The following is a 27,675-nucleotide window of genomic DNA, read 5'->3' as shown; positions in this document are numbered from 1 at the left end:
ATCATATCCACTAGCAACTTTCCACCTAGGTCAAGGATGGCCCCATGGGCACCTAACTCCTCTGCACCTTTGGGCTGTGCAATTGGGAGTACCAAACAAGTTCTGCAGACATTCCACATCAGGGAGGCTGAAGTGAAAGGTATACAGCTAGAATCCAAAGAGAGGTACTATCATATTCTCTGAGAACCTGGTCAAAGACTTCATGGAATTAGTTACCACCGCAGTGACTGGAGTAGAAGGCAGGGCAGAGAAGATCTGAAGTGGGGCCCAACATTTCTGATGCGTAGATCAAAGGCTTAACGCTGGAATAAAACTCAGCATGTTTGAGGAATGCAAGAGAAGGGAGAGTGGGTGAAGACATACTAAGCCTTGGTGAGTATGGTACTGAGTTGAAGCAGGAAGAGATCAGATCCCACAGGAGTCTGCAAGGCTGAATAAGGAATATACATAGAATGAATAGTGCTTACTACTGAATAAAGTAGTCCAGGAAAGACATTCTTTTTAATATTAAAAGATAAAGCCCCAATATATAAACCATCTGAGGATTTCTAATCATAATCTTCAGCATCAAATTACTGCCTTTATAACATAATTTGGGGAGATGAAAACAAAAATCACAGATCAACTATTTTCTCCCACCACCAGTAAAGAAAAAATGAGGAACCTATGACTTAAGAGCAGTTGCTAGAAATTTTAAAGAAAGGGTTCACTTTTATGTCAAGATCAGACAACTTTAAATTATTTAAAGATCCTGTTACCCTTGCTCTGTTGACTGCCACTTCAGTGTTTCTTTCAGGACACTCCAAACAGCAGACAAGAGATAAAGTGTTTCAACTGTGTCACAAGAGGACAGAAAGTAGCTGTTTGCATCTGTTTGGGTCTAGTGTCAACCTCAAACTTACTCATTAGTATCCATAAAAATAAAAACTTAGGACAAAAGGTTAAGTGTACAAATAGAGGAAACACACATTCCATAAAGGAGAGGGGGAAAGATTGAATTCTTAAAGCCATACTAAATAATATCCTAGAATGTGCAAGCAGAAGTGACCTTAGAGAATGCTAGCCTCTAAATGACCCAGAAAGTAAATTACGACTAAGTATGAAAGCCAGACATGACATGATGATAAAATATGAGCTGATCAGTATTAGAAAATATATAATTCGGTTTATTTCCTAATTCATAGAATCCTAAGAGTTGATGGTGCTCTTAGGGATCATCTAATCCAAAATTACTGCCAATGCAGGGATTCCTTCTATAAAACCCCTGGGGATCACTAGCAACATGGGACTTTTAGGTTGGAGACTCTAGCTGGTAGTGGGCAGTTCTATGTTCACCACTAAATTTGCTCTTATTTGATTGCCAGCCCTTAGTCTTAGCTTTTTTAAGGAAAACAGTAACTCATTTCATAAATATTTATAGCAAAGTCTATATATGCTTGCCACGCAATTTGAGAGTTAATTTCTTTGTTTCAAGTGTAGGAATAATTATCAGTGTAAATTCCTCCATTCTAGATGAACAGCTCCTTAAAGACAAGACCATACATCTTGTACATTTTCAAATTTCTGCCTTAAACAGAGCACCTTGCTTATATTAGGATTTCAAATGTTTGTGAAATGATAAATGAATGGAATGAGTGAACGAACTGAAATGAAATTAATGCCCATATTTAAAAATAGAATATTAGCTAATTTCTTGCCGAAGTTGTTAGTTCAAGAGTGAAAAAGAATACTCAAGTATCTGAAACATTTCTCTAAAACTTTATTTCAAAGTTATTCACCTCACCGTTAATAAGGTGTATGATTAATGCTCTGTGCCAGTATTTGCAGGCCTGCCCATTGCCGGCAATGGACTTTGAGAAAACCCATTTCCTGGCACCCAAAAGTTAAATTACTCTTTTCAAAACATACCGATCTCCCCAACACTTGCAAAAGTATTACATGCACCATTTTCCCACCATTCTTTAAATCAGAACTTACATTATTAATCTACATCAGTGAATGTTAAATGAAGTCATTTTAACAAATTATGACTGTACAAATCGAAATACTACTAGTTAATATCAGACAAGAGTATCTTACAAACACTACTATTACATATTACCTTGTAATCTGAAACATTATATTTCATATTTGTGTATATTTATTTTAGATAACTGAAACTTCACAGAATTTAACAGCAAATAAAGTTTAAAAAATTTAGTTCTGTACATTAGTTCCAACTATCCCTATTTTACAATCTATAAGGCTCATGTCATAGTTCAGCACCAAAAAGATCTACACAAAACTGTTTAACCAATCTTCTTATCTATCCTATGTGATAGTTTTGTTTGTTGTTGTTTTTTTTTTAAGGTAAAAGTCCTACTTCAGACCTTGAAGTGGAATACTTCTAGTCAGACTAGGTAAAAACTTGGGTCATACCTTATTTTCATTGAACAGATACTAAAAAAAAAAAAAAAAGGAAAAGGAAAAGAGCTGTGTTACACCATGACTTTAGGTTGTCAGCCTCTATGTTGAATTTATAACACTGAAGCATCAGAAATAGCCTAATAATGCCCTGCCCCTATTCTTCCCTTCCATTTTAAATTTTTAAAAAAGTAACCAGAAAAATGTTTCATTTATTCTTTAAAATAAGGTGCAAAGAAGGACTGCAACAACAAACTCCCTCATCTACACCTCCAATAACATCTCACTGTTGTTCAGCATAATCTACCATGAACTGATTCAGGAGCACACCTAGAGCTATATTCACAGCTCCTGAATGTACCATGTTTTCTATACCAGAAGCCTCTTCAATGGCAGTGTTTCTCTGTTCAGAGGTTATTACAATAACTTTTGTCACTGCTGGCCTGGACTTAACATTCCAGATTCCAGAGCCAGTGTTTTATTGTCCCAACTCTTTTCTTCCTCTTTAGGATTTATCAATTTTAGAAAAAGGGCATGTTTGTTTTGCTATTTTCAAAGGGTTTGTGCATATCACATTTTACCACATTTTACCCCAATTTCACCACACTGGGGAATGTTGTCACATTCCCCAAGCTAGAAATGTTTTCCAAAAACCACAGGTACTTTCTGTAATCTTGTTGTTCAAAGTACAAAATCTTACATGTTAAAAAAATTTTTAATTGGAGATTAGTACCTCTGCTTTCTTCTGACAGAAGTACACAATTCATTATACCATGTTTAAAAACCAAACATCATGCATACAAATGGCCAAAGAGGTATGAAGTTTTACAGAGCCCTTAACATCATTCGAGTACATTTGGCATTGGCCAGACCACAACAGGAAGCATGTCAGCAAATAGAGCAAAGAGACTTTCCCAAGTACACGATAGTCATCCAGGCTCCATGTCAGTCACATAAAAATTTACGTAACATGTAATCCTTTAAAATTATCCCCAGATATCCCATTCCTCCAACCGTTCCCATACTCCCACCCCATGCCCACCCCCTCCCTGAAGTCTTGCACCTCACAGAGTATCTTAATGTTCCCCATTACTAATGACAGCTGCTTCAGGTTCTGCTGCTGTGGCAGGGAGTCTTGGTACTTTCTTGGCAGGGCTTGGAATATGCTAAAATGAAAGGAAAAAAGTTGATGGCTCTTATGATTCTTTCCCCCACAAGAATCATGGCACCAATTAAAGTTTCTGTAAAGAAACTTAATAAAGGACAACTCTGGAGAAGTTTATGCTAAATATATATTTTATATAACTTTTCATGAAGGGAACTCAATATCCATTTTTCATCTTATGGTGAATTTAGTATACAATTATCCATATGGGGGGGAGAGGAAGCCTGCCACAGAGACCCACCACATACAGTATTTTACTTGTTACGTCTTGTATTTGCAACTCAAACAGTGGCGGTTTGACTTGCTACCTAATTTGTATAATAGCAAAAAGCAAGATTATCCATTTACCAAACTTGTAGTAAGCAGATAAATAAGTAGTTTCAAGGTTATAAAGTCCTTAGTTTATAACCTGGCTTCAATACTCACTACCTATAATCCTGGGCAAGTAATGTAACTTCGTGGAGGCTCATCTCTAAAGGGAGGACAGTATCATTTATAAACTTCAAGGAGGTTGTTGTAAGGATTAAATAAGAAAACGTAGGTAAAGTGCCTAGCAGGTAACAGGAATTCAAATCATAGCTATGATTGTTACTTCTTGACAATTTGAGGACAGATTTTGACCATGATCTGGGATGAGATGTGAAAGGATCCTTGTCCCTCTACTCCATCTCTCACAAAGACACACACCACAAATGAACCTTCTCTCTATATCAGTCTTCCTTTAAATCCTGGTATCATTAATAAAACCTAGTATTTACTGTATATTCTTTTTTTTTTTTTTTTTGAGATGGAATCTTGCTCTGTCGCCAGGCTGGAGTGCAGTGGTGTGATCTCAGCTTACTGCAACCTCTGACTCCCTGGTTCAAGCGATTCTCCTGACTCAGCCTCCTGAGTAGCTGGGATTACAGGCACGTGCCACCAAGCACAGCTAATTTTTGTATTTTTAGTAGAGACAGGGTTTCACCATGTTGGACAGGATGGTCTCGATCTCCTGACCTCGTGATCTGCCTGCCTCAGTCTCCCAAAGTGCTGGGATTACAGGCGTGAGCCACTGCACCCGGCCTTTACTGTATATTCTTAAAATATTAATAATTCAAATGCAAAGCACTTTATACAATTGGAAATAGTACAGCTAGAATCTACTCCCAGAGCCCTTACTATGAATTACTCTTCTTTACTGACATTTATTTATGTTGCTAAATCCCAGTTAGGTCTCCTAAACCCTAAGGTATGGAGATGGGAACTCTTTTATTTACCTCAGTTGCTATGTTTGAATGCACAAGTCCTACTCCTTCATCCAAAGTGTCATCATTTGGAGTGGGACGCCGAGCGTAAGTTCTTCTGTGCTTTTCATCCACCCTAACTAAGTACCACGTTCCTTCAAAGAGTGAATCTATTGAACCCTGGGGAATATAGTTGACTAAAGGAAAGGGAGAGAATATCTACAATTAGTTATGATATACAATTCATCTGGTAATAAAGCTAAAGATAAGTTTCATATATCCCAATAATTTTCACTGACATCAGATTAGTACTGAGTAAAGTCTTGATATCCTTATCGTATATGTAGCATCCTTAATGATATCAGCCCTCCAAATGGGTTAACTTAAAGAACATTTAATATTTTTACCCAAATGATGGGTGTCCTCTCTGAGCTTCATGTTTTCAGCGAAGACATCTGGTGCCACACCAGTTCTTGAATCAAGCCTTGATTTAAGATCACATAAACTTGCTGTTATTTTATCAAGAGCAGACCCTAAAATAGCGAATAATTCAACATTAAAAGATTTTTTGAAAAAGCATGTCCAAAAGAAGCCTAAGTAAAATGTTACCAAATGAGACAAAACAACTTTTCATTTTCGCTAAAACTACTGGCTACTGATTAGTTAAAAGATAAGATGATACCTAGAATGGCAATCATTAAAAAGTCAGGAAACAACAGGTGCTGGATAGGATGTGGAGAAATAGGAACACTTTTACACTGTTGGTGGGACTGTAAACTAGTTCAACCATTGTGGAAGTCAGTGTGGTGATTCCTCAGGGATCTAGAACTAGAAATACCATTTGACCCAGCCATCCTATTACTGGGTATATACCCAAAGGACTATAAATCATGCTGCTATAAAGACACATGCACACGTATGTTTATTGTGGCACTATTCACAATAGCAAAGACTTGGAACCAACCCAAATGTCCAACAATGATAGACTGGATTAAGAAAATGTGGCACATATAAACCATGGAATACTATGCAGCCATAAAAAATGATGAGTTCATGTCCTTTGTAGGGACATGGATGAAATTGGAAAACATCATTCTCAGTAAACTATCGCAAGAACAAAAAACCAAACACCGCATATTCTCACTCATAGGTGGGAATTGAACGAGATCACATGGACACAGGAAGGGGAATATCACACTCTGGGGGACTGTTGTGGGGTTGGGGGAGGAGGGAGGCATAGCATTAGGAGATATACCTAATGCTAGATGACGAGTTAGTGGGTGCAGTGCACCAGCATGGCACATGTATACATATGTAACTAACCTGCACAATGTGCACATGTACCCTAAAACTTAAAGTATAATTAAAAAAAAAAAAAAAGATAAGATGATACCTATTTGACAAATCTCCTATGATGTCAGACTAGAAATCTCTTATTGAGTATCTGCCACCAGACAAGTTAGGAAACAGGCAGAATTTGAAACTATAAATAACTTGTCTACAATTAATCCATGGTATAATTATTTTATTTTTATTATTTTTTATAGAGATGGGGTCTCACTATGTTGCTCAGGTTGGCCTTGAACAACTGGCCTCAAGCAATCCTCCCACCTCAGCCTCCTGAAGTGTTGGGATTATAGGTGTGAGCCATTGCACCTGGCCCATGGTATAATTTTAAAAAGTAATGTCAAGTTTTCATCAGTTTATCTCTACATTTTTGCTCTTTCCTGCTCAGGGAAAGCACAAAAGTGACCTTAAATATAGCCAAGACCATAAGCCTATAAAAATTAGATAACTTAGTCCTATCCTTTATCCAGATAAGGTAGAATTTTTTTTTTTTTTTTTTTGTATAGATTTTTAGGGCAGAGAGTAAAAACCTACTGAAAGAAGTAATGAAGACTAAAATATTGTAATGATCTGTGGGACAGATTCAGGTGCTCACTTGAGAAGACTGCTAAATCAACTTCCCCAGAGTAGTTCTCAATACATTCTTTTTTTTTTGACAGAGTCTCGCTCTGTCACCCAGGCTGGAGCACAGTGGTGTGATCTTGGCTCACCACAACCTCCCTCTCCTGGATTCAAGTGATTCTCCTACTTCAGCCTCCCGAGTAGCTAGGACTACAGGCATGCACCACCTCACCTGGCTAATTTTTGTATTTTTAGTAGAGATGGGGTTTCAGCCATGTTAGCCAGACTGGTCTCGAACTCCTGACCTCAGGTGATCTGCCCGCCTCGGCCTCCCAAACTGCTGGGATTACGGGTGTGAGCCACTGTGCCTGGCCTCAGTTCTCAATACATTCTTGTTGAAAGATTCAGCACTTACCTGGTGTAGCATCTTGTGTGACTTTAAGAGAGTACAGAGTGGCAGCCAAACCAGAACCATAAGAAAACACTCCAATTCTCTTCCCTGCTAATTGCTGAGGTGAGTACCTATGTAGGGTGTAACAATAGTTAAGAAGTTTAACTGATCCAAAGCTACAGCGTGTGGGAAGCTATAAAAGTAGCAATAAAAATTTAGGCTATAAGTAAAAGTAGAATCTAACTTAAAGTTTTAAGGATCTAACTCAAAGTGTTAATATTGCAGTAGGGAATCTAACTTAGTTTTAATATTGCAGCATGTGAGTTTTCATCTTGTGGGGAATGACAGAGCTTGTGAAAGTCATGCCACAAAACAAGTTACTTCATCAACCAGGTATTTATGGTTCAACTGTAGGTCAAGAATTAAAAAACCATGAAAACAGAAGCCAGGAAAGCCAGTATGAAATTAACAAATACTTCTGGAAGTAGCCTCAACCCATACATCTTTCAAGTCAATGGACAATAGCAGATTAGAAAGCCTCAAGATAAAATTTTCTGTGATCTACCACCAACATGCTTGACACCAGATTTGGTCTTAGAAATCTAACATCTCCCAAATAAGGGGAGTTAAGTAGTAGGTGAAATTTATACTTACTGTGCTAGAACAGATGCAAGGGAACCATATACTGAAGATGTGTACATATTTCCATTTTGATTTGATACAAGTAAAGATGCCTTTGTTTTCTGACTGAAGAGTTCAGAGCTAGCCTTCATAAATGCCTTCTCCACATCTCTATCAAAGTAGGTGTCTTCTAATTTAACATCCCTGAAAGATTTATTTTACAGTTTTACAGTGTTCAAAGCCTATGTTTTTATTACACTAAACAGCAGGCCTAATTAGGATTCAAATCTTTAAGTGTATATAATTGTTTTCTCATTTATTAAAAGCCAAGTAGCAGCAATCTAATTGCTATAGAAATCATAACAGTTGTATATATATGGTTCTTTTTCTCAAAAGTTTTCATAATCAAGTTAAGACTGCTTGATTTCAATAGGTTAAAAGATGCACTGTAGCTTTATTGTCACTGAATAGAATACTATTTCAAGTCCATAATAATGTTTATTTAGTTAGAAAAGTCATGGTATTACAGGAGCCAAGTTTTAAAAGTCAAGTATAATTTTATCAGATAGAGAAAGGACACACAAGAGACACAGGGAGAAACAGAACGAGTTGAACACGCATAGCATGCTAGGGAGCCTAAAGTGAGAAAAAGACAGGTGGAGTACAAAAGCTGACTTTAGCTGTGGTAGTGTGCAGGATGGAAAAGGGCATGGGGGCAGGGGTGCTGAGAGAGGTAAGGAGTTAAGAGGCTGCTGTAGTGAATATAGGCCCTTGTGCAGTTACTTTATCGTGACAACATGAATGGAGCTGAAAGAAATAAATCAGAAAATCTGAATAGAAATGTCTAAAGAATTTGTGCATGTTAACTACCACTTCTCTGGACTTAGATTCTTCACTGATTGAGACACACAGATTAGACCGGATGACTTCTAAGATTCTTCTGACTCTCAATTTCTCAGGTCTGTACAAATAACAGCTTAACAGATATTAAAAATGCTCTAATATAGAAGGAAAAAACTCATAATAGCTCCTCTTACCCAAAGGCTTCCAGGCCACTATAGATACTATTTTTATCTCTATTCTGGTCATTAAGGAAGTCATTCAGCAACATCCGAGCTAGAGATTTCTGAACCAGTTTACAATATGGTGAGTGAAAGATCATGAAGCCAAAATCATTCAAGGTAAAATCTTTATCATTTCCCTCTGAAAGAGAAGTCCAAGGAAACTATGAAATTCATATAAGCCATGAAATTTTAAAGTTTGACTTTAGAATAAAGCTAGGATATTTGTATATGTTTAAACAGCAACCACAAATACACTGTATAATGAAACCTCTCTATACCTTAAAATATACATTTAAAAAGACACTCAAAGATGAAACAATATGTACTATGTCACTAATTTTCAAATTTAAGATTCATACACATTAGCAGGTTACATAATCAATTTAGTGGGTTAGGATTAGTATTTTTTTTTAAAATAAAAGAGTATTTTAAAAAACAAAATGCAGTAGAAAAATAGCAAACTGAATAACTTGCAGGAAGGGTAAGTAATGTCATGACATTTTTGTTTCAGTCTGGCATACACATACAATGTAACATGTACTTCTTACTGTGGGTCCTAATAAAAAAGTTAGAAAACCACTATTCTGTTAATATATACTGCAAGAATGCTTCTTATCCAGAGTGACTAAATTCACTGATATTTGTCATTGAATATGATTTTTAACCCCTTCCCATAACCTCTAAAAAGCAAAGTTGGACTACAGAAAAAGTATACTTTATGTAATAATGTGTTATGATAGCATTAACTCAAATACTGTCCTTTCAGTGCCTCAACAAATTTCCAGATTAATGATGACAGTAAAAAAACAAATACAAATTCACAGGTCAAGTGCAAAGAGATTATTTTTGGGGTAAGATCACTTTAGTAATTCATTTTCATCAGTTTTCCCTGAATCACAGCTGTAGTCCAAAACCTTGTTAAAATACCTCTCTCAAAAGATGAATAAAATTCAACTTACCTTCTTTTCTCCACTTTGATTTTCTTACAAGGGGTAAACCGACCTAAATATTTTTGCAGAGATACACCTCAGTTCCAAAGTTTACCTCTTCTAGTAAATTACACTTTCCCAGAAACTATGGGAAAATGTTGTTTGGTGAATGAGGAATTAATGGTAAAAGGACATTAAATGAAGAATGCCCACAAAGTAGTTGCTTACCAAAGATACCTAGTATATTAGACTGCTCTTAACTGATACCAAAACCAAGGAAAATGGGTAAAACTTACCTTTCTGCCACTGGGCACGGATCTTTTTGCAGTAGACAGAATAGCAGCGGTCTAATGCACTGAGGTAGCACTGTATGGAGAGTTTTCCATCTACTATAGGATATTCAGATAGCATATCAGGCTTGTAAAAATCATAGGCATGTTGCATATGTGTCCCACGAAGCCCTATTAGAACCAAAAAGGAAGATGTCCATATATTTCTGCTTCTTGATGTCTGTATGTTAATAAGTATACTGCATTATCTAAGGACCTTCCTTAACTATCTGATCAATTCTCACCACTTACAGTAGAGAAATCGCAAGCTGAAGCCAATATAAGTGAAATGATACATAACAGTATCCATGGGCAGTCCTAAGACTCCTTTGGTATACAACTTTCCATGCCAGTTTCATAACTCTAACAGAGTTCACAGTTACTCTACTACACTGAAGACAAATTAAAATTGCCAGTGACTATCAGCAAGTTACTATTTATCATTTGAACCCTACATTAACCCACTTCTCTGTAAAGTGGGGATGACACCACCTACCTCATAAAACTGCTATGAAGATTAAATACAGGCCAGGCATGGTGGCTTACGCCTGTAATCCCAGCACTTTGGGAGGTTGAGGGGGGCGGATCACCTGAGGTCAGGAATTCGATGCCAGCCTGGCTAACATGGTGAAACCCTGTTACTAAAAATACAAAAAATTAGCCAGGCATGGTGGTGAGTGCCTGTAATCCCAGCTACTCAGGAGGCTGAGGCAGGAGAATCACTTGAACCTGGGGGCAGAGGTTGCAGTGAGCCGAGATCGTGCCATTGCACTCCAGCTTGGGCAACAAGAGTGAAACTCGGTCTCAAAAAAAAAAAAAAAGAAAAAAAAACATAAATATGATAACACACATAAAGCTCTTAGCAAGTAGTACCTGCATTTAATGACCATTAAGTAAGCGACAGCTCCTATTTCTATTTTCAAATTTCTCAGCATATTGTGCTAAAAAAAACAAAAATGCTTTCCCAAGCACTTACCTCGTTCAAAAATTAAAGGAGCATTTGGCCCAATTAGCAGAGCTACTGCTCCAACTCCACCTGTAGGTCTAGCATTTCCTGTGGCATATACAGCAATATCTCCTGCAACTACCAGGGCATACCGTCCTGAAAAATATTTTTTGTTATTTCACAAGAAGGAATTCAACACTATAACCACACATGGAAACTGAAGTCTGTTATATTTTCCCCAGAATATGCTTTTCCCTTCTTTGATAAAGAAAGAAAATGCTCTAATTTTTTTTTTTAATTCATCTGCCAAGGCTCTGTCATCCATCTGACTAAATTTTGAATAGACCATTTGTCCTACAAGATAAGATAACCAATTCACAATTCGGATAACGACAGACAGGTATAATATCTTTCTTAATATATCCAAACAAGGATAAATTACAAAAGTTTGCATATTGCATTAATTAAAGTGTCATTTGGGTCTATTGAACCTTAGAAAAAAATTTTGGGGGACGGCGGGGAATAGGCATGTAACATACCATCCCAAGAGCTGGATTCAATCCAGTTAACAGCATTGAAGACAGCAGCTGTGCCTCCATAGCATGCATTAGTTGTGTCGATTCCTTCTATATCTGTATTCCCAGACTCTTCAAACAGCTGCATCAAATTAGTCTTCACAGACTTTGATTTGTCGATGATTGTCTCTGTTCCAACTTCCAGCCGCCCAATGCAATCATAGGAAAGGTTATTTCTCTCCATAAGATTCTGAACCACAGTCATGCAAAGAGAGTTAATATCTTCTCTATCTGTGCAGAAGCCCATCTTGGCCTGGCCCAAGCCAATGGTATACTTTCCAGCGTCTACACCATCATATTTTTCCAACTCTGCTTGATCAACATATTGAGAAGGAAAATAGATCTCAAGGGCAACGATTCCCACATCTTTTGGCCAGCAAGCTTCTGCATTCAAAGGAAGTGATCCAGGCATGGTGAAAGAGCTTTAGAAAGGAGAAACAGAAAAAAAATTGTTTTAGGTTATAAGTTGCTGGTTTTCAACTTTGAAATTGAGAAACAGATATTAAGAGTTTAGCAATCACCTGAAGTATTAGTTTAGCTTCTTTAAGTTTAGTATTTAGGGCACTCAATTGTGTACATGTGAAGTAGCAATTATTATATGAATAGAATATTATCATTCAAAATTATAGTCTTTTAGAAAGGTTTCCATTTTATTCAAAATTGGGCATCTCTAGATTTAAAACATGATTATTAGAGGTAAACAACACTCAAATAAGATTTTCTACATTGTAAAGAACTGTAAGATAAAATACAATGATAATTTAGAAATATGGCTGACAAATCAGAATTACCTGACCACCTGAAAGTTTTAATAAATTAGGCCGGGCGTGGTGGCTCATGCCTGTAATCTCAGCACTTTGGGAAGCTGAGGCAGGCGGATCACGAGGTCAGGAGATCGAGACCATCCTGGCTAACACGGTGAAACCCCGTCTCTACTAAAAATACAAAAAAATTAGCCGGGCGTGGTGGCGGATGCCTGTAGTCCCAGCTACTCAGGAGGCTGAGGCAGGAGAATGGCGTGAACCCGGGAGGCGGAGCTTGCAGTGAGCAGAGATCATGTTACTGCACTCCAGCCTGGGTGACAGAGCAAGACTCTGTCTCAAAAAAAAAAAAGAAAAAGTAAAAATCAATCAATCAATCAATCATGTATTCATCATAGATAAACCAGTCCTCTTTTAAAAAAGGGGCTAAAAAGTAGTGTCTAGATTTACTTACCAATAGTAACAAAAATCACTAGCTACTCAAGACCATTGTTGGGCATTTAACTTACCAGAGCTTCAGCTTCTTTAACAGGTTGTATTAGTCAGGAAAAGAAAAATTACTATAGATATTTCAAACAGAGGGGAGTTTTAATGCAGGGAAATAGCTACAAACTTGTTGGCTGGGCTGGAAGAACAAAGCGGGAAAGGTGGTTCTCTGATCCCATGAGCCTGCACTCCTGCTGAAGCTGCTGGAGCTACAGTACTAGTACCTCTGCTGCTGAGCTGGAACCCAGAGACCCAAAGTCCCACTGTTGGTGCTGCCACTGACAAGAACAAGAGAGGTACCTTCTTCCCACCTTCTAATATTTCTTGAGTACTTCCATCAGCCCTCTAACCAGAACCCAGATGGCATAAGAACCAATGAAATGTAATTGTGAGGCTTTGAAGAGTGGCACAGCTCCTCAGTTTTAGAGAAAGAATCCTAAAACCTAAAATTCTACAACTCAATTTCCTTTTTAGGTATAACATCATTGGATGGTGCTACTTAGGTGGCAGAATTTCACTGACCCAAAGGTCTTGGGTTATGAGTTACCTGGGCCGAACTGATTCATGAACATTCTGTATGACTTGTTTGTCAACCCACCACTAATTTGATACTTAAAAATGAAAGTCATATCCTGTATTTATGTCATTTGTCCTCTGCTGCTCTGCAATTAAAGGTCTTAAGGGGCCAGGTGCAGTGGATCATGCCTATAATCCTAGCACTCTGGGAGGCTGAGGCAGGAGGATCACTTGAGCCCAGGAGTTCAAGACCAGCCTAGGCAACATAGCAAGACTCTGTCTCAACAAAAAAAAATTTTTTTAAATGAGCTGAGCATGGTGGTGCATGCCTGCAGTCCCAGCTACTAGGGAGGCTGAGGCAGGAGGATCACTTGAGCCCAGGAGTACAAGGGTGTAGTGAGCTGTGATTGCACCACTGCACTCCAGCCTGGGTGACGGTGAGACCTTGTCTGTAGAGAGAGAAAAAAAAAAAAAAAAAAAAGAAAAGACTTAAGGGATACCAGTTGTATCTTCCTTCCAAACAGAAGAATCTTTTTTTTTTTTTCATTCATCCAAACAATGCCAACATGTTACATGCTAAACATTAGGGATGCTTAATGGTAGACTTCCTTATCCTCTCAAATATTCACTATTTTATGGGATAATAAGAGAAAAACACATAATAATAAACAGGTAACAACATTGAGAGCCACATTATATAATGGAGAACTACCTAACCCAGCCTGGTGGTAGGGCAAGGAGTGTTAGGAAAAGCATCCTGGTTATAGGGGCCTGACTTGAGCCCCAGGAATGGGTAGGAGTAAGCAGTAAAGCACTGAAGAAACGGAGGGTAGTAGATTTTCAACAGAGTGGACACCATGAAGAAAGGCAAGCTACAAGGAATTACAAAAAACTTTACTTGTCTATTGGAATGAAACATGAGCTGAGTGGATCAGGTAAATAATAGATTAGGATAACTAGGTAAGGGTTAGGTCATGAAGGTTCTGGTATGCTGATATTGAGGGCTTCAAATTTATCATGAAGATAGTAAGAAGCCATCGGAGAGTTTAAAAAAAGGAATAACATGGTGATATTAGTTGTCAGGTCAGTGTTTTTCCAACTCCGGAATCAATTTAGTGGATGGCAAGCACACATTTAAAAAAATGAAACAGAAAAGAACACAAGATATAAGATTGCATGGCACAGGGTAAATGTAAAGATTTTTCTTGACTCAACCTTTTGTTTTAATTATTCATACATATATAAAGTATACGTAAGTTGCAATACAAAGTGTATTTTTACTGGGGGCCACAGTCAAAAAAGTTTGACAGCCACTGTTTTATCCTCACTAATGCTGTTTTACAGTCACTGGTGCTGTGAATGGATGAGTTAGGAAGCTGATATGGCAGTCCAGATAAGACATGGGTCATGAATTAGAGCATTTACTACATGTGGAGCGAAGAGGAACAGCCTCCAAAAACATGGAAAAAGCAAAAGAACTAGCAGAAACTGTAACTGACTAGATGTTAGGGAAAGAAGAAAATGTATAGAATGACTTCCAGATTTCCATCCTCAAGTGTTTTATGACTTGACAAGCACACTGTCAGATACACTAAATGAACAGAGATCCTCTCCACTTTGTTCTACTCCACTTCTTCCACACAAACCCTGTTTCCTTTATGCCCTTTTCCCTGGTAAGTGGAGTTCAGCCAAACCAGCGCTCAGAACCACCACTGAGGAAGTGAAGAGATCAGGCTCAGACAAGCTGCTTTCGTTCCTGTCATTTCACCAACATCTCCATACATTTTTCCAGTTCGGTTTTCCTATCTACTTCCTTCCTATATGGGACTTAACACAAGATTCTTAACTTTCATGTATGCAGTTTATACTAGAAAACACACAAAGAGAACTACACTAAAGTCAACATTAAGGATAAATGCTAAATACTACCCAATCTTTCCCCATCTTACAACTACTTACCTACATAACCCTCCCTCTACTCTTTACTCTCAAATTATTATATTCTTTATCCAAAAACATTTAGTGCTTTCTTCAACAACCTACCTTGTGCTTCTGCTTATTGAAATCCTTTATAGCCCTAGATCACATAGGTCACATTTTACCCATGACACCTTTCTAAATTACCTTTTGCATTTCTTGCCTATCCTTCTACACCATCATACTTCATCAATTAAAAGTCACTTTTTTGGGTAACATTTCAGAAATTGGGATTCCTCTTACAATTGCTATCAGACAGAAGCCAATTATGATGTTGTCATTGCTTACACATGGGAAAATAACAAAACTGCCAGCATGACATTTGCAGATGACAGTCAACAGCCTGAAAGAAATTCCCAGAAATGATACTGGAGCATTCATTTCACCCTCTAGGAACCAAATGGACTGGGAAGGAAGTAGAAGATGGGGAATCCCTAAGCAGGAGTCAAAGTAGGCTGGCTTTGCATAATTGCAAAGCTGAAGGCCAGCACCAAAACCTTCGCATTCTTTTTTGGGATCTTGAAAGGAATGCTACATCACCAATTCTCTTGGCGGCACAGAGGATGTTTAATGGAAAATTACAGGTATTAACAACTCTGACTCCAAAAACAATTCAGAAGGCAGACTCTAAATATGTGAAATTTAGCAATTCCTTATGTGTTTTTTCACTTGTGTTTTCCATCTTATTGAATGTGCAAGTGACATATGACAAAAATCTATGTCTAACTCTAAAAGAGCTCTTTAAAAAATTCTAAGTAATCAAAAAAGCATTGTATCTTAATTTAATTGGCCATGAAGCATCTTAAATTTATTACATCCTAGATTCTTTAGATAGTACGAAATATAGCATTCAGTGCTTCAACTGTGTTACTTCCCAAATATCTGCCTGTATTATGGATTGAAATGTCTGGGTTTCCCCACCAAATTCATATGTTGAAGCCTTAACTCTCAATGTGATGGCATTTGGAGATGGGGCCTTTGGAAAATAATCAGGTTTAGATGAGGTCATGAGGATGGGGCCCTCATGATGGGATCAGTGCTCTTATAAGAAGATACCACGAGAGCTTGCTCATGCTGTCATACTCTCTATGCCATGTGAGGACACGGGCAATCCAGGAGGAGAGCCCTCATCGGGAACCAACCATGCTGGCACCCTGACTTCCAGACTGCAAACCTATGAGATCATAAATGTCTGCTGTTTAAACCACCTACTCTATGGTATTTTGCTGTGGCACCTAAGCAGATTAAATAGTCTGGTCACCTCAACTAAGTCCAAGTTCCTTAAGGTCTCCTCATGTCTTAGACTACTGTATGGCCCGTTTTACCAGACATAGTATATATACCGCTGCTACTCAATTCCACAATGGAAAGAAAAACTCCTAAACACAACAGTCTACTTCCGAATTATATCCTCTTAATTCCTAAATTACTGGCCATATTTTTGTATTCAATACAGGAAAAACAATGTCATCACCAACATTCAGGGACAGGGGCATAAAGAAAGACTAAGGGAGGCTCATTCTTGTTAAGACCTAAAGCTGAGGAGGGTAAAGATAAGGCTTTTACATTCCTACTCCATTCATCTTCAACTCCTTTCCTGTGTCTACAACTCAGATGGAGGACTACTGATTTTCTGGATATGAAGCACTTGAAATGTTCTACATCCATCCTCACTCTGGGCTTCAACAAACTCTCCCCATCAATTTTTTGATAAAGTTGGTGCCCACTTTGCTGAAGTTGAAATGAAAATATAAAAGGGCTGTCTAATATGCCACTAGGCATGGATTCTAAGTTTATAGTAAAATAAGATACTGGATAGTCCACAAGAAAGGGCCCTACAACTACTGTTATCAGAAAAAGACTAGTCCATAGGCTTATAAGCTCCTACATATGATCTCTTAAGTCACCAAAGTAGGAGTAACCACCTTCCCAGCCTTTCCCACAAGGCTACCCTTTAGATTCTTTTCAACTCTTCAAACTGCTTTAAACATGCTGAAGACAGTATGGTCTTCCTTGCCTGGCTCAATGGTTTTTAACACTATTGGAAATAAAGTGAACAGGGAATATATCTTTTTGAAGGTATAAACCAGTTTGCAATATACTTGTACTCACTAATAAATTCACTTTAGTCTTTTAAGAGCATCATGTAGCAACACTGGCAATATATTTAATTATCCTTATAATGCTTGTACAATTCTCTATAAAAAGTCATAATGCAAGGCTTCCATTTCAGAATTAATCTGTATTTGTCACAGTCTGACCAGCTCTGATCAATTCTTTGTATTATAGTACTCCTAAAATAAGATACAACTCTATGACTCCTAAATGTCCTACATTAAATACATGACATGTTTCATTTGAAAACAAACAAACAAAAAATGTAGGTTAACTAAAATAACCCACATACATCAAATGGAAAGTGAAACACAATTCTGACTTTGATGGAAAAAAACATTTTTACATTGTCCAAGTCAGTCAATATTACTCATTCTCTGAGGGTTTCTGACAGCCAATGTGTTTTCCATTATGTTCTTGGTAAAAAGTCATCTAATCTGAAATATTTAGCCTTTGGTTCAAATTCAGAAAGAGAGTGATTAAGTTGACAGGAAAATTAATACAGAGAAATAATTGCTTTCATGACATTTTGAAGAACAGAAAGTTAATAGTTTCTGGTCTCAAATGTTACTTTTTTTTTTTTGAGACAGAGTTTCGCTCTTGTTGCCCAGGCTGGAGTGCAATGGCGTGATCTCGGCTCACTGCAACCTCCGCCTCCCAGGTTCAAGCGATTCTACTGCCTCAGCCTCCCAAGTAGCTGGGATTACAGGCGGGTGCCACCACACCCAGCTGATTTTGTATTTTTAATAGAGATGGGGTTTCACCATGTTGGTCAGGCTGGTCTCAAACTCCTGACCTCAAGTGATCCACCCGCATCAGCCTCCCGAAGTGCTGGGATCACAGGCGTGAGCCACCGTGCCCGGCAAATGTTACTTTTAACTATCCTATTGAGCATGTGCTCTTACATTGTCCTTTCAAATGCTCTCTGAAATAGGCTAGATATAGTTAGATATAAATTAGGGAAAAAAAGACTAGTTACAGGTCTGAGGTGCTCACATTATGGTATTCACTCTTTACCCTACCAGAGAATAGAATATTCTGGTTAATTCACTATTTAAGAATAAAGAGGCCGGGTGTGATGGCTCAAACCTGTAATCCCAGCACTTTGGGAGGCCGAGGTGGGTGGATCACTTAAGGTCAGGAGTTCAAGACCAGCCTGGCCAAAATGGTGAAACCCCCTCTCTACTAAAAATACAAAAATTAGCTGGTTGTGGTGGCGGGCAACAGTAATCCCAGCTACTTGGAAGGCTGAGGCAGGAGAATCACTTGAACCTGGGAGACGGAGGTTGCAGTGAGCCAAGATCTGAGCCAAGATCGTGCCACTGCACTCCAGCCTGGGTCACAGAGTGAGACTCCGTCTCAAAAAAAAAAAAATTTAAAAAATTTAAAAAAAGAGATAAATCACAAAAACTTTCAAGTAGAACATAATTTTAAAAATCTGATGGTTAAAAAAATTACATGTGTTTTTAATTTTTTACAGATAATGCATTTTATTATTTTCAGAGTACTATATTCACCATAAAATAAGTCTAAAGAGAATAATGAGGACTCTGTATTTATAATAAAATACCCACATTTTCTTTTTAAATTCTATCCTTAAAAAAGGAGAGAAAAGGCAACTTTCAGAGAACTTTGTAAATCTTTCAAGTCTTCCAACAAAGTAGTACCAACAGAGGACTAAAGTCTTAAATAAGTCTCATTAAAGTGAGGGCTCACTCCCTCTGGTGGACAAAAGAAACTCCATATGCTATTTCCAGAATCAGTAAAGCAAGATAAGGAAGCCTTGTTAATGTTTTCTGAATGCTTCCTGCCTAGAATACATAAAAGACCTATATAGTTATTCTGAGAATAAATCTGGAAATGAAAGAGAACTGGAAAGGGGAAAAAACGGGGAGGGAAACTAGCTGATGATACTGGTGCAAGGGAAGTCCTAACCTAGCTCCTCAATGGCTGTGTTGGGGAAGGACTTCAGCATCAGTCTCTCCTAAGTGAGCTCTGCCTCTGCTCTCTTCTCTGTCATAGGCCAACAGTTCTTTCCAAACTGCATGTCTAACCATTGTCAAGATGCTGCAGGTTGAGCATTCCTAATACAAAAATGCAAAATCTGAAATGCTTCAAAAACTGAAACTCTCTGAGCACCAACATGATGCTCAAAGGAAATGCTCATTGGAACATTTTGGATTTTGGATTTCCAGATTAGGGGTGCTCAAATGGTATGTTTTCTCAAATATTCCAAGATCCAGAAAAATCCAAAATCTTTAACACTGCTGGTCCCAAGCATTTCAGATAAGGAAAATTCAATTTATATTTCAAACTGCCAAGTTTCTCCTCTATTATTTAGGCTTAGCCTCTCTGCATGAAACAAGGAGCTTTTGGAGAGCAGGAACCGTGCTTTGTTCATTTTTGTGTCCCTGGTACCCAACCCACTGTTTGGCATATGGTAGATGCTAATGTTGAATAAATGAAATGGTACTAGACTTCTAATCTAAAGTCATTAACACCCATAGGAAATCATAATCTTGAAATACAAAAAAAGCAGAATTGTAAGAGAAGCACTCCCTGACAATATGAGAAAGCAATGGCTGCAAATAATTAGATTACCAGTTGAAATACATTTGCAATTACTGTCCATTCTCACATAATTTTTTTTTTTTTTTTTTTTTTTTAGACAGAGTCTCACTCTGTTGCCCAGGCTGGAGTGCAGTGGTGCAATCTCAGCCCACCGGAACCTCCGACTCCTGGGTTCAAGCGATTATCTTGCCTCAGCCTCCTGAGCTGCTTGACTTACAGGCACCTGCCACCAAGCCTGGCTAATTTTTTTGTATTTTTAGTAGAGACTGGGTTTTACCATGTTGGCCAGGCTGGTCTCAAATTCCTGACCTCAGGTGATCCACCCGCCACAGCCTCCCAAAGTGGTGGGATTACAGACGTGAGCCACTGTGCCTGGCCCATTCTTACATAATTTTAAACATTCATCCACAGCCCAGATACATATCTTTTGAGGCCATAATTTAAAAAGCACTAATGGCAGTCATGCTTACCTCTGATTGTTTCTGATTAAATAGTCCATGTAGTTATATTTTATTACATGTACTTTTTATCTTATGAGTGAACACTAATTTTTAAATTTTGTTTCTAGATTTTAAACATTAGTCTAATAAACATAAAATTAGTTTCCTGAAGCATTAAAGCATTAACAGAATTTTAAAGATGAGGTAGAACCCTAAAAGGGGTTTGAAGAACATATGGCACAAACAAATCGTTATTTGCTCTAGGATACCAAGTTTCCTCCTTCCATTAGAGAGGAATACTTTCCTTAAGCAGCATGACAGGATGTCATACCTGTGTGAAGGATAGAGAACTGCAGTCTCCAGGTCTGTCACTGTTTCCTCCTTCGGGCACTAGGAATTTCAAACAAGAACTGCTTTTAAAGTTATAAATCACTACCCAAATTCAAATACTAATGAATCCAATTCAAAGTAAGTTAAAATAAGCAATTCCTTATCCAATTACATTATGCAGAATAGAATTTGACATTTGCTTAGAAAAAATCATACTTAAAGCTTATAGAACATTTTCCCCCTTATTTTCATAGCCCTTATAGTGATAGGTTCAGTCCTGGTAATAAACGGATATAAGAAGCCTACTATTGCAGGAAGGAATAAACAAAAAAACCTCAAGGAAATAAGAAGCCCATGTCACCAATTGAGGCTTTAAACCAAGGTTTTCAAGAATTGGGGGAAAGGAATATAAACAAGTTGTAATGAGTTAGCAAATTTCTAGAGTAAAGAGATAGATGCAGTCAAGAGCCTGCACTGCATGTAACAGATTGTGGCTTTGGCAGCAATTTTGGACCTCGGTTTCCTCATCTATAAAATGAAGCTAATACAGTTGCCCTCCCCAGATCATTGTGAAGGATTGCTGAGGTGATAAAATATGTGAGGACACTTTGTAACACAAAGCACCAATACATTGACTATTACCTTAGTTCTTATAGTTCTTATAAGTGTTTTTCAAAGAAAATAAAGGTATTTTTTCTAGCAAGACCTAATCATTTTCAACACTGCCACCTTCACCCTCCCAACCTTTTATAAAGTGATTTTCCCTCTTACTGCTTATGTTAAAAAATTAAGCATTTAGACAAAGGAGCATTAAACATTATTATGTAAATTAAGCAGAAATAATTTGCGAATGTGACTGGAACATATTCTTCAGTCCATCTGTTTTGAAAGACTGATTATTACTTGAGATGGCAACTTCTATGTTTAACACAGCATACACCATTTCCTCTGCTCTCTATTTAATTACTGGCAAATTTAGCATCTGCCCTTAATGGATTCACTGGTGACTACATTCGGATGTTATTAATATTTAATAAAGCTTTACTTTTTTTACATAATTACATAATTTAAGAGCTCTTCAGTCGTAGCGCCTTTTACTTCATTAACTAAGTTTACTACCCACCTATGCCCCCCACCCCATAAAAAGAAATAGATCTTGAGTTTTGTAGGCAAAGAATACTACAATATTCCAAAAATGTCTCTAATTACAGTATTATACATACTTTGAGAAAATAACCTATCTTTGTTCTTTATTATCTCAAATTATGCCTTTGTCTTCTGCAAATTAAGCAGACCACAGAGACCAGTTCTTGAAAAACATGATTCCTTCTCCATGTTAAGACCACTTAAATAATAATATTTCTTCTTGATGTTCATGTATGTATATGCATTTGACACTACTTGTATCAAGGAAATTTTCCTTGAACTGCCTATATTCTGCCTTTCCTTGCACTGCCTATATTCCCTCAATTTTTTTTTTTTTTTTGAGACAGGGTCTCCCTCTGTCACCCAGTGACATGCAGTGGCATTCCAGTCACTGCTCACTGTAACCTCGACCTCCCAGGCTCAAGTGATCCTTCTGTCTCAGCGCCCCCAAGTAGCTGGGACTACAGGCGCATGCCACAATACACAGCTGATTTTTGTATTTTTTGTAGAGATGGGGTTTTGCCATATTTCCCAGGCTGTTCTCCAACTCCTGGGCTAAACCAATCCACCCACTTTGGCCTCCCAAAGTGCTGGGATTATAGGCGTGGGCCACCTTGCCTGGGCCCCTCTTTCTATTTTGATTACTTAAATTGGAAAGGGATGTTAGGTGGGAGAGACACAGAGAACAAAGAAGAAACAAATAGAAGATTCAGAAAGGATTCCTGTGCTACTTAAGGATTTCTCTATTCTGGCTAAACCAGTATTGCCAAAGTCTCAAGCAGATCACAAGCTTATTTCTAACAGGTCTTTTCAGAGTAAGTGACAGAGGGAATCAACATGGGTCAAGAAGCAGTTAATGAATGGCAAGTAGCCAGGCAGGTTACCACAAAGCAGGTTTGCAGACTCATGGGATGAAATATAGGCACTTTGAGTCTGGCAAAGACTAAAACACAAGAATGATAAGACTGCCTAGGGCCAACCAGATTTATGCAATGGTAGTTTCTTCTGGAGTTTACTCAGTGTTCTGAATACTTCCTTCTGGCTCCCTCCTTAGCCTTGATTCAAAGAAGTGGTTGGAGAAGTTCATTGCCTACACATTTTGGTATGTAAACTATAAAATATAAACAGTTACCTATTGATCTTTCTCATTGTTACAGGAGATAAATCTAGGAAATTAAGAACAAGTTGGCAACCTTTCCTCCTTAGGAGCAAGCAAGTAAAAACTAATGTTAAGAAAGACTTGCTCAAACCTGTACACTCTGGTATAGTTCTCCAAGTAAAAAGCATGGACATCCCTGCCTCCTCCCAGAGTTACTGGTCTGCCTATCAGAGATTCTACTCATCTTCAAGGCCCTGTTCTAAGTCACCTCTTCCTGGAAGCTTTCCTCGATAAATCACACAGAAAATAAGTTTTCTAATCAGGGACCTGCACTTCTACAGAGGTAGGTCATTCATACCCGAGTCTACATAGCCTACTCTCTATGGAAAACTAGTTATGGGCAGTCTTCTTATCCATACAGGATTCCTACACTTCTTTTGGGAGAGGGGCTATATATTTTGATTTTTTGAAATCCCTTTGAGACCTTGAAGTAAAGGGTACTCAAATGTCACATTTTTCAGTGGCTGAATTTGGAGTTATAACTACTAGAGGACAAATCTTTTAGATTTAATACTTGTAGCAGCCCTCGGTAGTAAGTGCTTTCTGCTATCACTTTTTAATTTTTTTTTAAATTTATTACTGCTCCTTGCAGAGCAGGGCTACTCTATATGTAGTGTGTCCAGAGTAGCCTGCTATCACTTTTGAGATGAGCTGCAGCACCATAATGTCTAGTTTAAAGAAATTGGCTCTTTACTGCTACTGTTCAAGGCATATGGTAGGTTTCAATTGTTCCCAGATCCCAAGGTGAAAAATGTAAGAAGCCCATATGGAATCAGAAAACATTTGTTGGTCTTACAATCATTCCCATATGCACCCACAACTAAAAACCCTGCAAAGATGAAGACAACACTTCAAGCTTTCAAAGATTAGCCTCTCCGCTACTGGTGTAACTACACTCAGTTGACAGACATTAAGTGAACATCAACACACGCCATGCATTAGGATGAAGACATTAAGAATCTAGTTCTAGCCAGGCATGGTGGCTCACGCCTGTAATCTCAGCACTTTGGGAGGCCAAGGCGGATGGATCATTTGAGGTCAGGAGTTCAAGACCAGTCTGACCAACATGGTGACACCCCATCTCTTCTAAAAATACAAAAAAATTAGCTGGGTGTGGTGGCACATGCCGGTAGTCCCAGCTACTCGGGAGGCTGAGGCAGGAGAATCACTTGAACCTGGGAGGCGTAAGTTGCAGTGAGCCGAGATCACGCTGCTGCACTCCAGCTTGGGCGACAGAGCGAGATTCTGTCTCAAAAAAAAAAAAAAAAAAAAAAATCTAGTCCTATCATTAGGACAGGTAATATGTATCCCACCTTTTAAATCTATACTACCTTCTTGAAAAACATAAAAATATCACACATCCTTCTATGATATTTGGTTCCACGGTAACCCAGCATAAAATTATAAGGCTATATTCCTTTCTAAATGAAACTAATTGGAGAGTCTGATACGTAGCAAAACAAACTTCTCCAGCTACATCTCATATCCAATTCCACTGGATTATGGAAGATCCAACCAGGTTTTAAATGATTCTAGAGGACACAGGAAACTGATGTTACAACAATATCGGGTTTTTGCATTTATTTCTTCTGAGAAAAGCTATCTAAAATCTAAGTCAAAATCTCAAAATCAATCCACAGTTAAAAGAAACAAGATGTAAAAGCAATCTGGAGGGATATTTAAGATGAAAAACAAAATTAAAACAAGGCCCAAATGACGTGGCCTACGGCTCCAAACATAAAATATCCTTTTACACTCCCTCCCCACAGCGTAAGTCAGACCTTCTGAGTGCTGGGGTTACTGATGATTATACCAGAATTGAGCTGAACTAAAGTAGAACCGAATAAAGGGCAAACTTACAAACTTAGGTGAGAAATATCTACAAAAGTAGACACAAAGAAAGCCTTTCTCTCTTCCCATAAGGTATGCTATCCCTGCCCCCTTCTTCACACAAAAATAATTGCAATTTTAAAATAAAGTTTAAGGAACACAAGCTGCTTAGGTGTCTCAAGTGCAAAGAACTACTGACACGGATAATGTTAATGACTTTCAACTGCCTCTCATCTAATAGTATCTGTGCAATAAAGTCCAAAACACATCTCAGAAGGAAAAATGTTAACTCTAGGAGCACTTCCATTTGTCTTAATTTTGTTGTTTATCTTGTCATTGTTTTTCATATTCATGCCTCAAAACAGAGCAAATGTTAGTTAGCAGCAGCCAGAACACATCATCCTACTGCAGCAGGTGGCAAGAGCATCCTCGGGAAGGTGGGGAGCTGCAACAGAGGTGAGCAGTGAAAGCAGCTACTGATGCCTTAAGGCTAAGGCCACAGGGACAAGCATGACAAACAGGCACAACCTCACATTATTTGTTCCCCAAATCCCTCCTCCAGAGTGGATCAGAATAATCGTTTCTCTACCACTGGTCAAGGCCAGACGTGGGTTTTCAAAGACTCCATATACTTGCTTTGAAATATCCTTAGCTTAATCCAAAACCTATTTGTGGGAGGACTCTGTGAGTGCCTGCCCATTACACTGTATCACCTAAAGCTGGTCCCGAAGGTATTAGCAGGAGAGAGATGTGGGATTTCAGAACACCAAGGAAGCCTATTCTTTAAAACGTAGACAAAAAAAAAAAAAAATATGGAGGCAGGAAGGCGGGAGGCAGTGATCTATGAGATTTGAAGCAAGTACAGACTGAGCCCCAGTACTTAGCCAGGTCTAAATCACGGTTGTGAACGCTTTCTTGCACCTGAGCTGAGGAAGAAAAGTAATGCTACCCACTTCCCTTCTTTCCATCAACTCTATATGTGGCAGCAGGACACACCCCCTGCGAACCTACCAGCCTCCGTCTAAAGAGGATCTTACCCATCCTTTGGCGTCCACCCTTAACCAACGCTCTGGAAACGCCTTGGTAGCCCAACTGTCTTTTCTCCCCCTCCTGACACCCCCCACTCACCTCTAGGCGGTCACAGCTGCCTCTCTGGCACCTCCAACTCCTATGTCGTTAGAACACCTAGACCTCAACGCCCTCTCGCGTTCTCCCCTCCGCGACTCGCCTGTGTTCTCGGATCTTCTCAGATCCGCTACGGTCGGCCTCAGGTCCCTCACGAGGGAACCCCCGCCCGGCCCCGCTCACGGTGCCCCATCCTCCCGGGCAAAGTCCACGCCTACGTCCTGACCCAGAGCCCCAGCTCCTTCGGGCCTAGTCAAGGACACCGCCTCTGTCTGGCCCACACCCCGCTCGCGGCACCTCCGCAGCCCAGCTCTACTCCCCAGCGCGGGACACTCACCAAGCGTGACCGAGCGGCAGCAGAGGAAAGGGAGTGAGCCACGAAAGGACAGTCCGCGGCGCCTCCCCTTCGCCACCAGCTTTATAGCCGCCAACCCACCCGACTCCGGCACCGCCGAGAGTCGCTGGGAGGCGGGACGGTGGCTCCAGCAGCCAATCGCGGCCGGTAAAGTTGCCCGGCAGCGCCCGCCCCCCAGTCCGGCTTCTACCAATCAAAAGGAAACTAGAGGCCATGACTCGCTAGGATTTTCCCTCGTGGCTGGAAGGGCGGGGAGAAGGGGCGGGGACAAAGTCTCAGGGCCGAGGAAGTGGTGTGAGAGACTGACGTGCGGTGGCACGAGAGCCCAGTTGCCAATGACGGAGCTGCGAGATACGGCGAGAGCCAACGGGAGCGGAGTGAGAGGTTCTCCGACCAATTGGGACTAAGTGAGAGGAGATGCGGGCCAATGGGTACTCCGCGTCCCACCGCTGGAGAGATGGTCAAATGTGGGAGGCGAGGTGGTCCCAGCTTGGGAGTCTGTCAGGTTGCCTAGCAACCAGAACTAGGCTTCACCTGAAAGATTTCTGAAATACTGTACTTGATTTGAATTCAGTCTTAACGTTTTCTAGCAAAGTGTGCCTAGATTGCAAATTGGAGCAGAATACTTCACCCAGAACTTGTATATGTGTAAATATTCTAAATACCCGATTTGTAAATACTCAAATATTGTCTCCTTTATTCAAAACTACCTTGACTTAAAAAAAACAGAACAAACAAAAGTGCTCTTGAGACAAAGCTTTCTAATTAAACCTAAAACAAAATGGTTTCAGGATTAGGCATCCGTGGGGAGGGTGCAGAGCCTTGCCTTTGAAGGGAAGTTGATACTGAATTCAAGGATTTTTGCCAGGCCATGCACTCTGAGGAAAGGGACTCCATTTGGCCTGTTGCCCACTGTATCTTCTAAGCTTCATATGTGGTACCTGCCAAATAAAAGGCTGTGGAAAGGCCACGTAATTGTCGGCATAGTAAATCCATCGGATATGGACTGCCTAACTCCCCCAGCAAATAGGAGCAATTCAAGCTAGAGGAATTCACTGAAACACTATTTGGGGGAATCCAAAGGAGGACACTTGTGGCTTTGCAATAAACTCTGCCTCTATCTAGTCAGAGAGAGAAGCCATAATACTTAGCTTTGGTGGGGGACTATGAGTGAGGTTCGGAGTTGTTTGTATCTCTCCCCATCTCAATTTAATTAACAGGAATGCTATTGATAAGGGGTCATTGGTAATTCTGTGATTCACACAATTATTGTTATGGGAGATTTTTTTAACCACTATAGATGCTAACCT

The 27,675-nt window shown here is 39.2% G+C and overlaps 1 protein-coding gene across 4 annotated transcripts; it reads right to left on the bottom strand.

The window, feature by feature from the left end:
• Positions 1–1,739: 1,739 nt before the first annotated feature.
• HMGCS1 (3-hydroxy-3-methylglutaryl-CoA synthase 1) lies at positions 1,740–26,602 on the bottom strand. Of its 4 annotated transcripts, XM_003810999.4 has the most exons (11): positions 26,348–26,486; positions 20,752–20,810; positions 11,519–11,976; positions 11,010–11,135; positions 10,001–10,165; positions 8,749–8,914; positions 7,745–7,915; positions 7,115–7,221; positions 5,199–5,324; positions 4,825–4,988; positions 1,740–3,569 (listed from the first exon to the last, which is right to left on the bottom strand). In XM_003810999.4, the coding sequence occupies exons 3-11, from the start codon at positions 11,964–11,966 to the stop codon at positions 3,480–3,482; spliced, it is 1,563 nt and encodes a 520-aa protein (XP_003811047.1). In that variant the 5' UTR covers positions 11,967–11,976; positions 20,752–20,810; positions 26,348–26,486; the 3' UTR covers positions 1,740–3,479. The 4 variants fall into 4 exon arrangements, with proteins under 4 accessions (XP_003811047.1, XP_003811046.2, XP_014200405.1 ...); XM_003810998.4 differs by lacking the exon at positions 20,752–20,810 and having other exon boundaries at positions 26,348–26,602; XM_014344919.4 differs by lacking the exon at positions 11,010–11,135.
• Between the last annotated feature and the right edge of the window lie 1,073 nt (positions 26,603–27,675).

The sequence above is a fragment of the Pan paniscus genome, chromosome 4 (genome assembly GCF_029289425.2).
Source record: "Pan paniscus chromosome 4, NHGRI_mPanPan1-v2.0_pri, whole genome shotgun sequence".
Classification (NCBI taxonomy): domain Eukaryota; kingdom Metazoa; phylum Chordata; class Mammalia; order Primates; family Hominidae; genus Pan; species Pan paniscus.
The sequence above is the reverse complement of the archived record's forward strand: the minus strand, read 5'-3'. Positions and strand labels throughout refer to the sequence as shown.

What these genes read in the sequence shown, in the direction of transcription:
- HMGCS1 (XM_003810998.4), bottom strand. Translation starts at nt 26,580, where the DNA reads ATGGCCTCTAGTTTCCTTTTGATTGGTAGAAGCCGGACTGGGGGGCGG. An exon ending in AGTGGCCTGGAAGCCTTTGG is followed by an intron (nt 7,916 to 8,748) that starts GTAAGAGGAGCT and finishes TAAATCTTTCAG; the next exon opens with GGATGTTAAATTAGAAGACA. An exon ending in CACACAAGATGCTACACCAG is followed by an intron (nt 5,325 to 7,114) that starts GTAAGTGCTGAA and finishes TCGCTATTTTAG; the next exon opens with GGTCTGCTCTTGATAAAATA.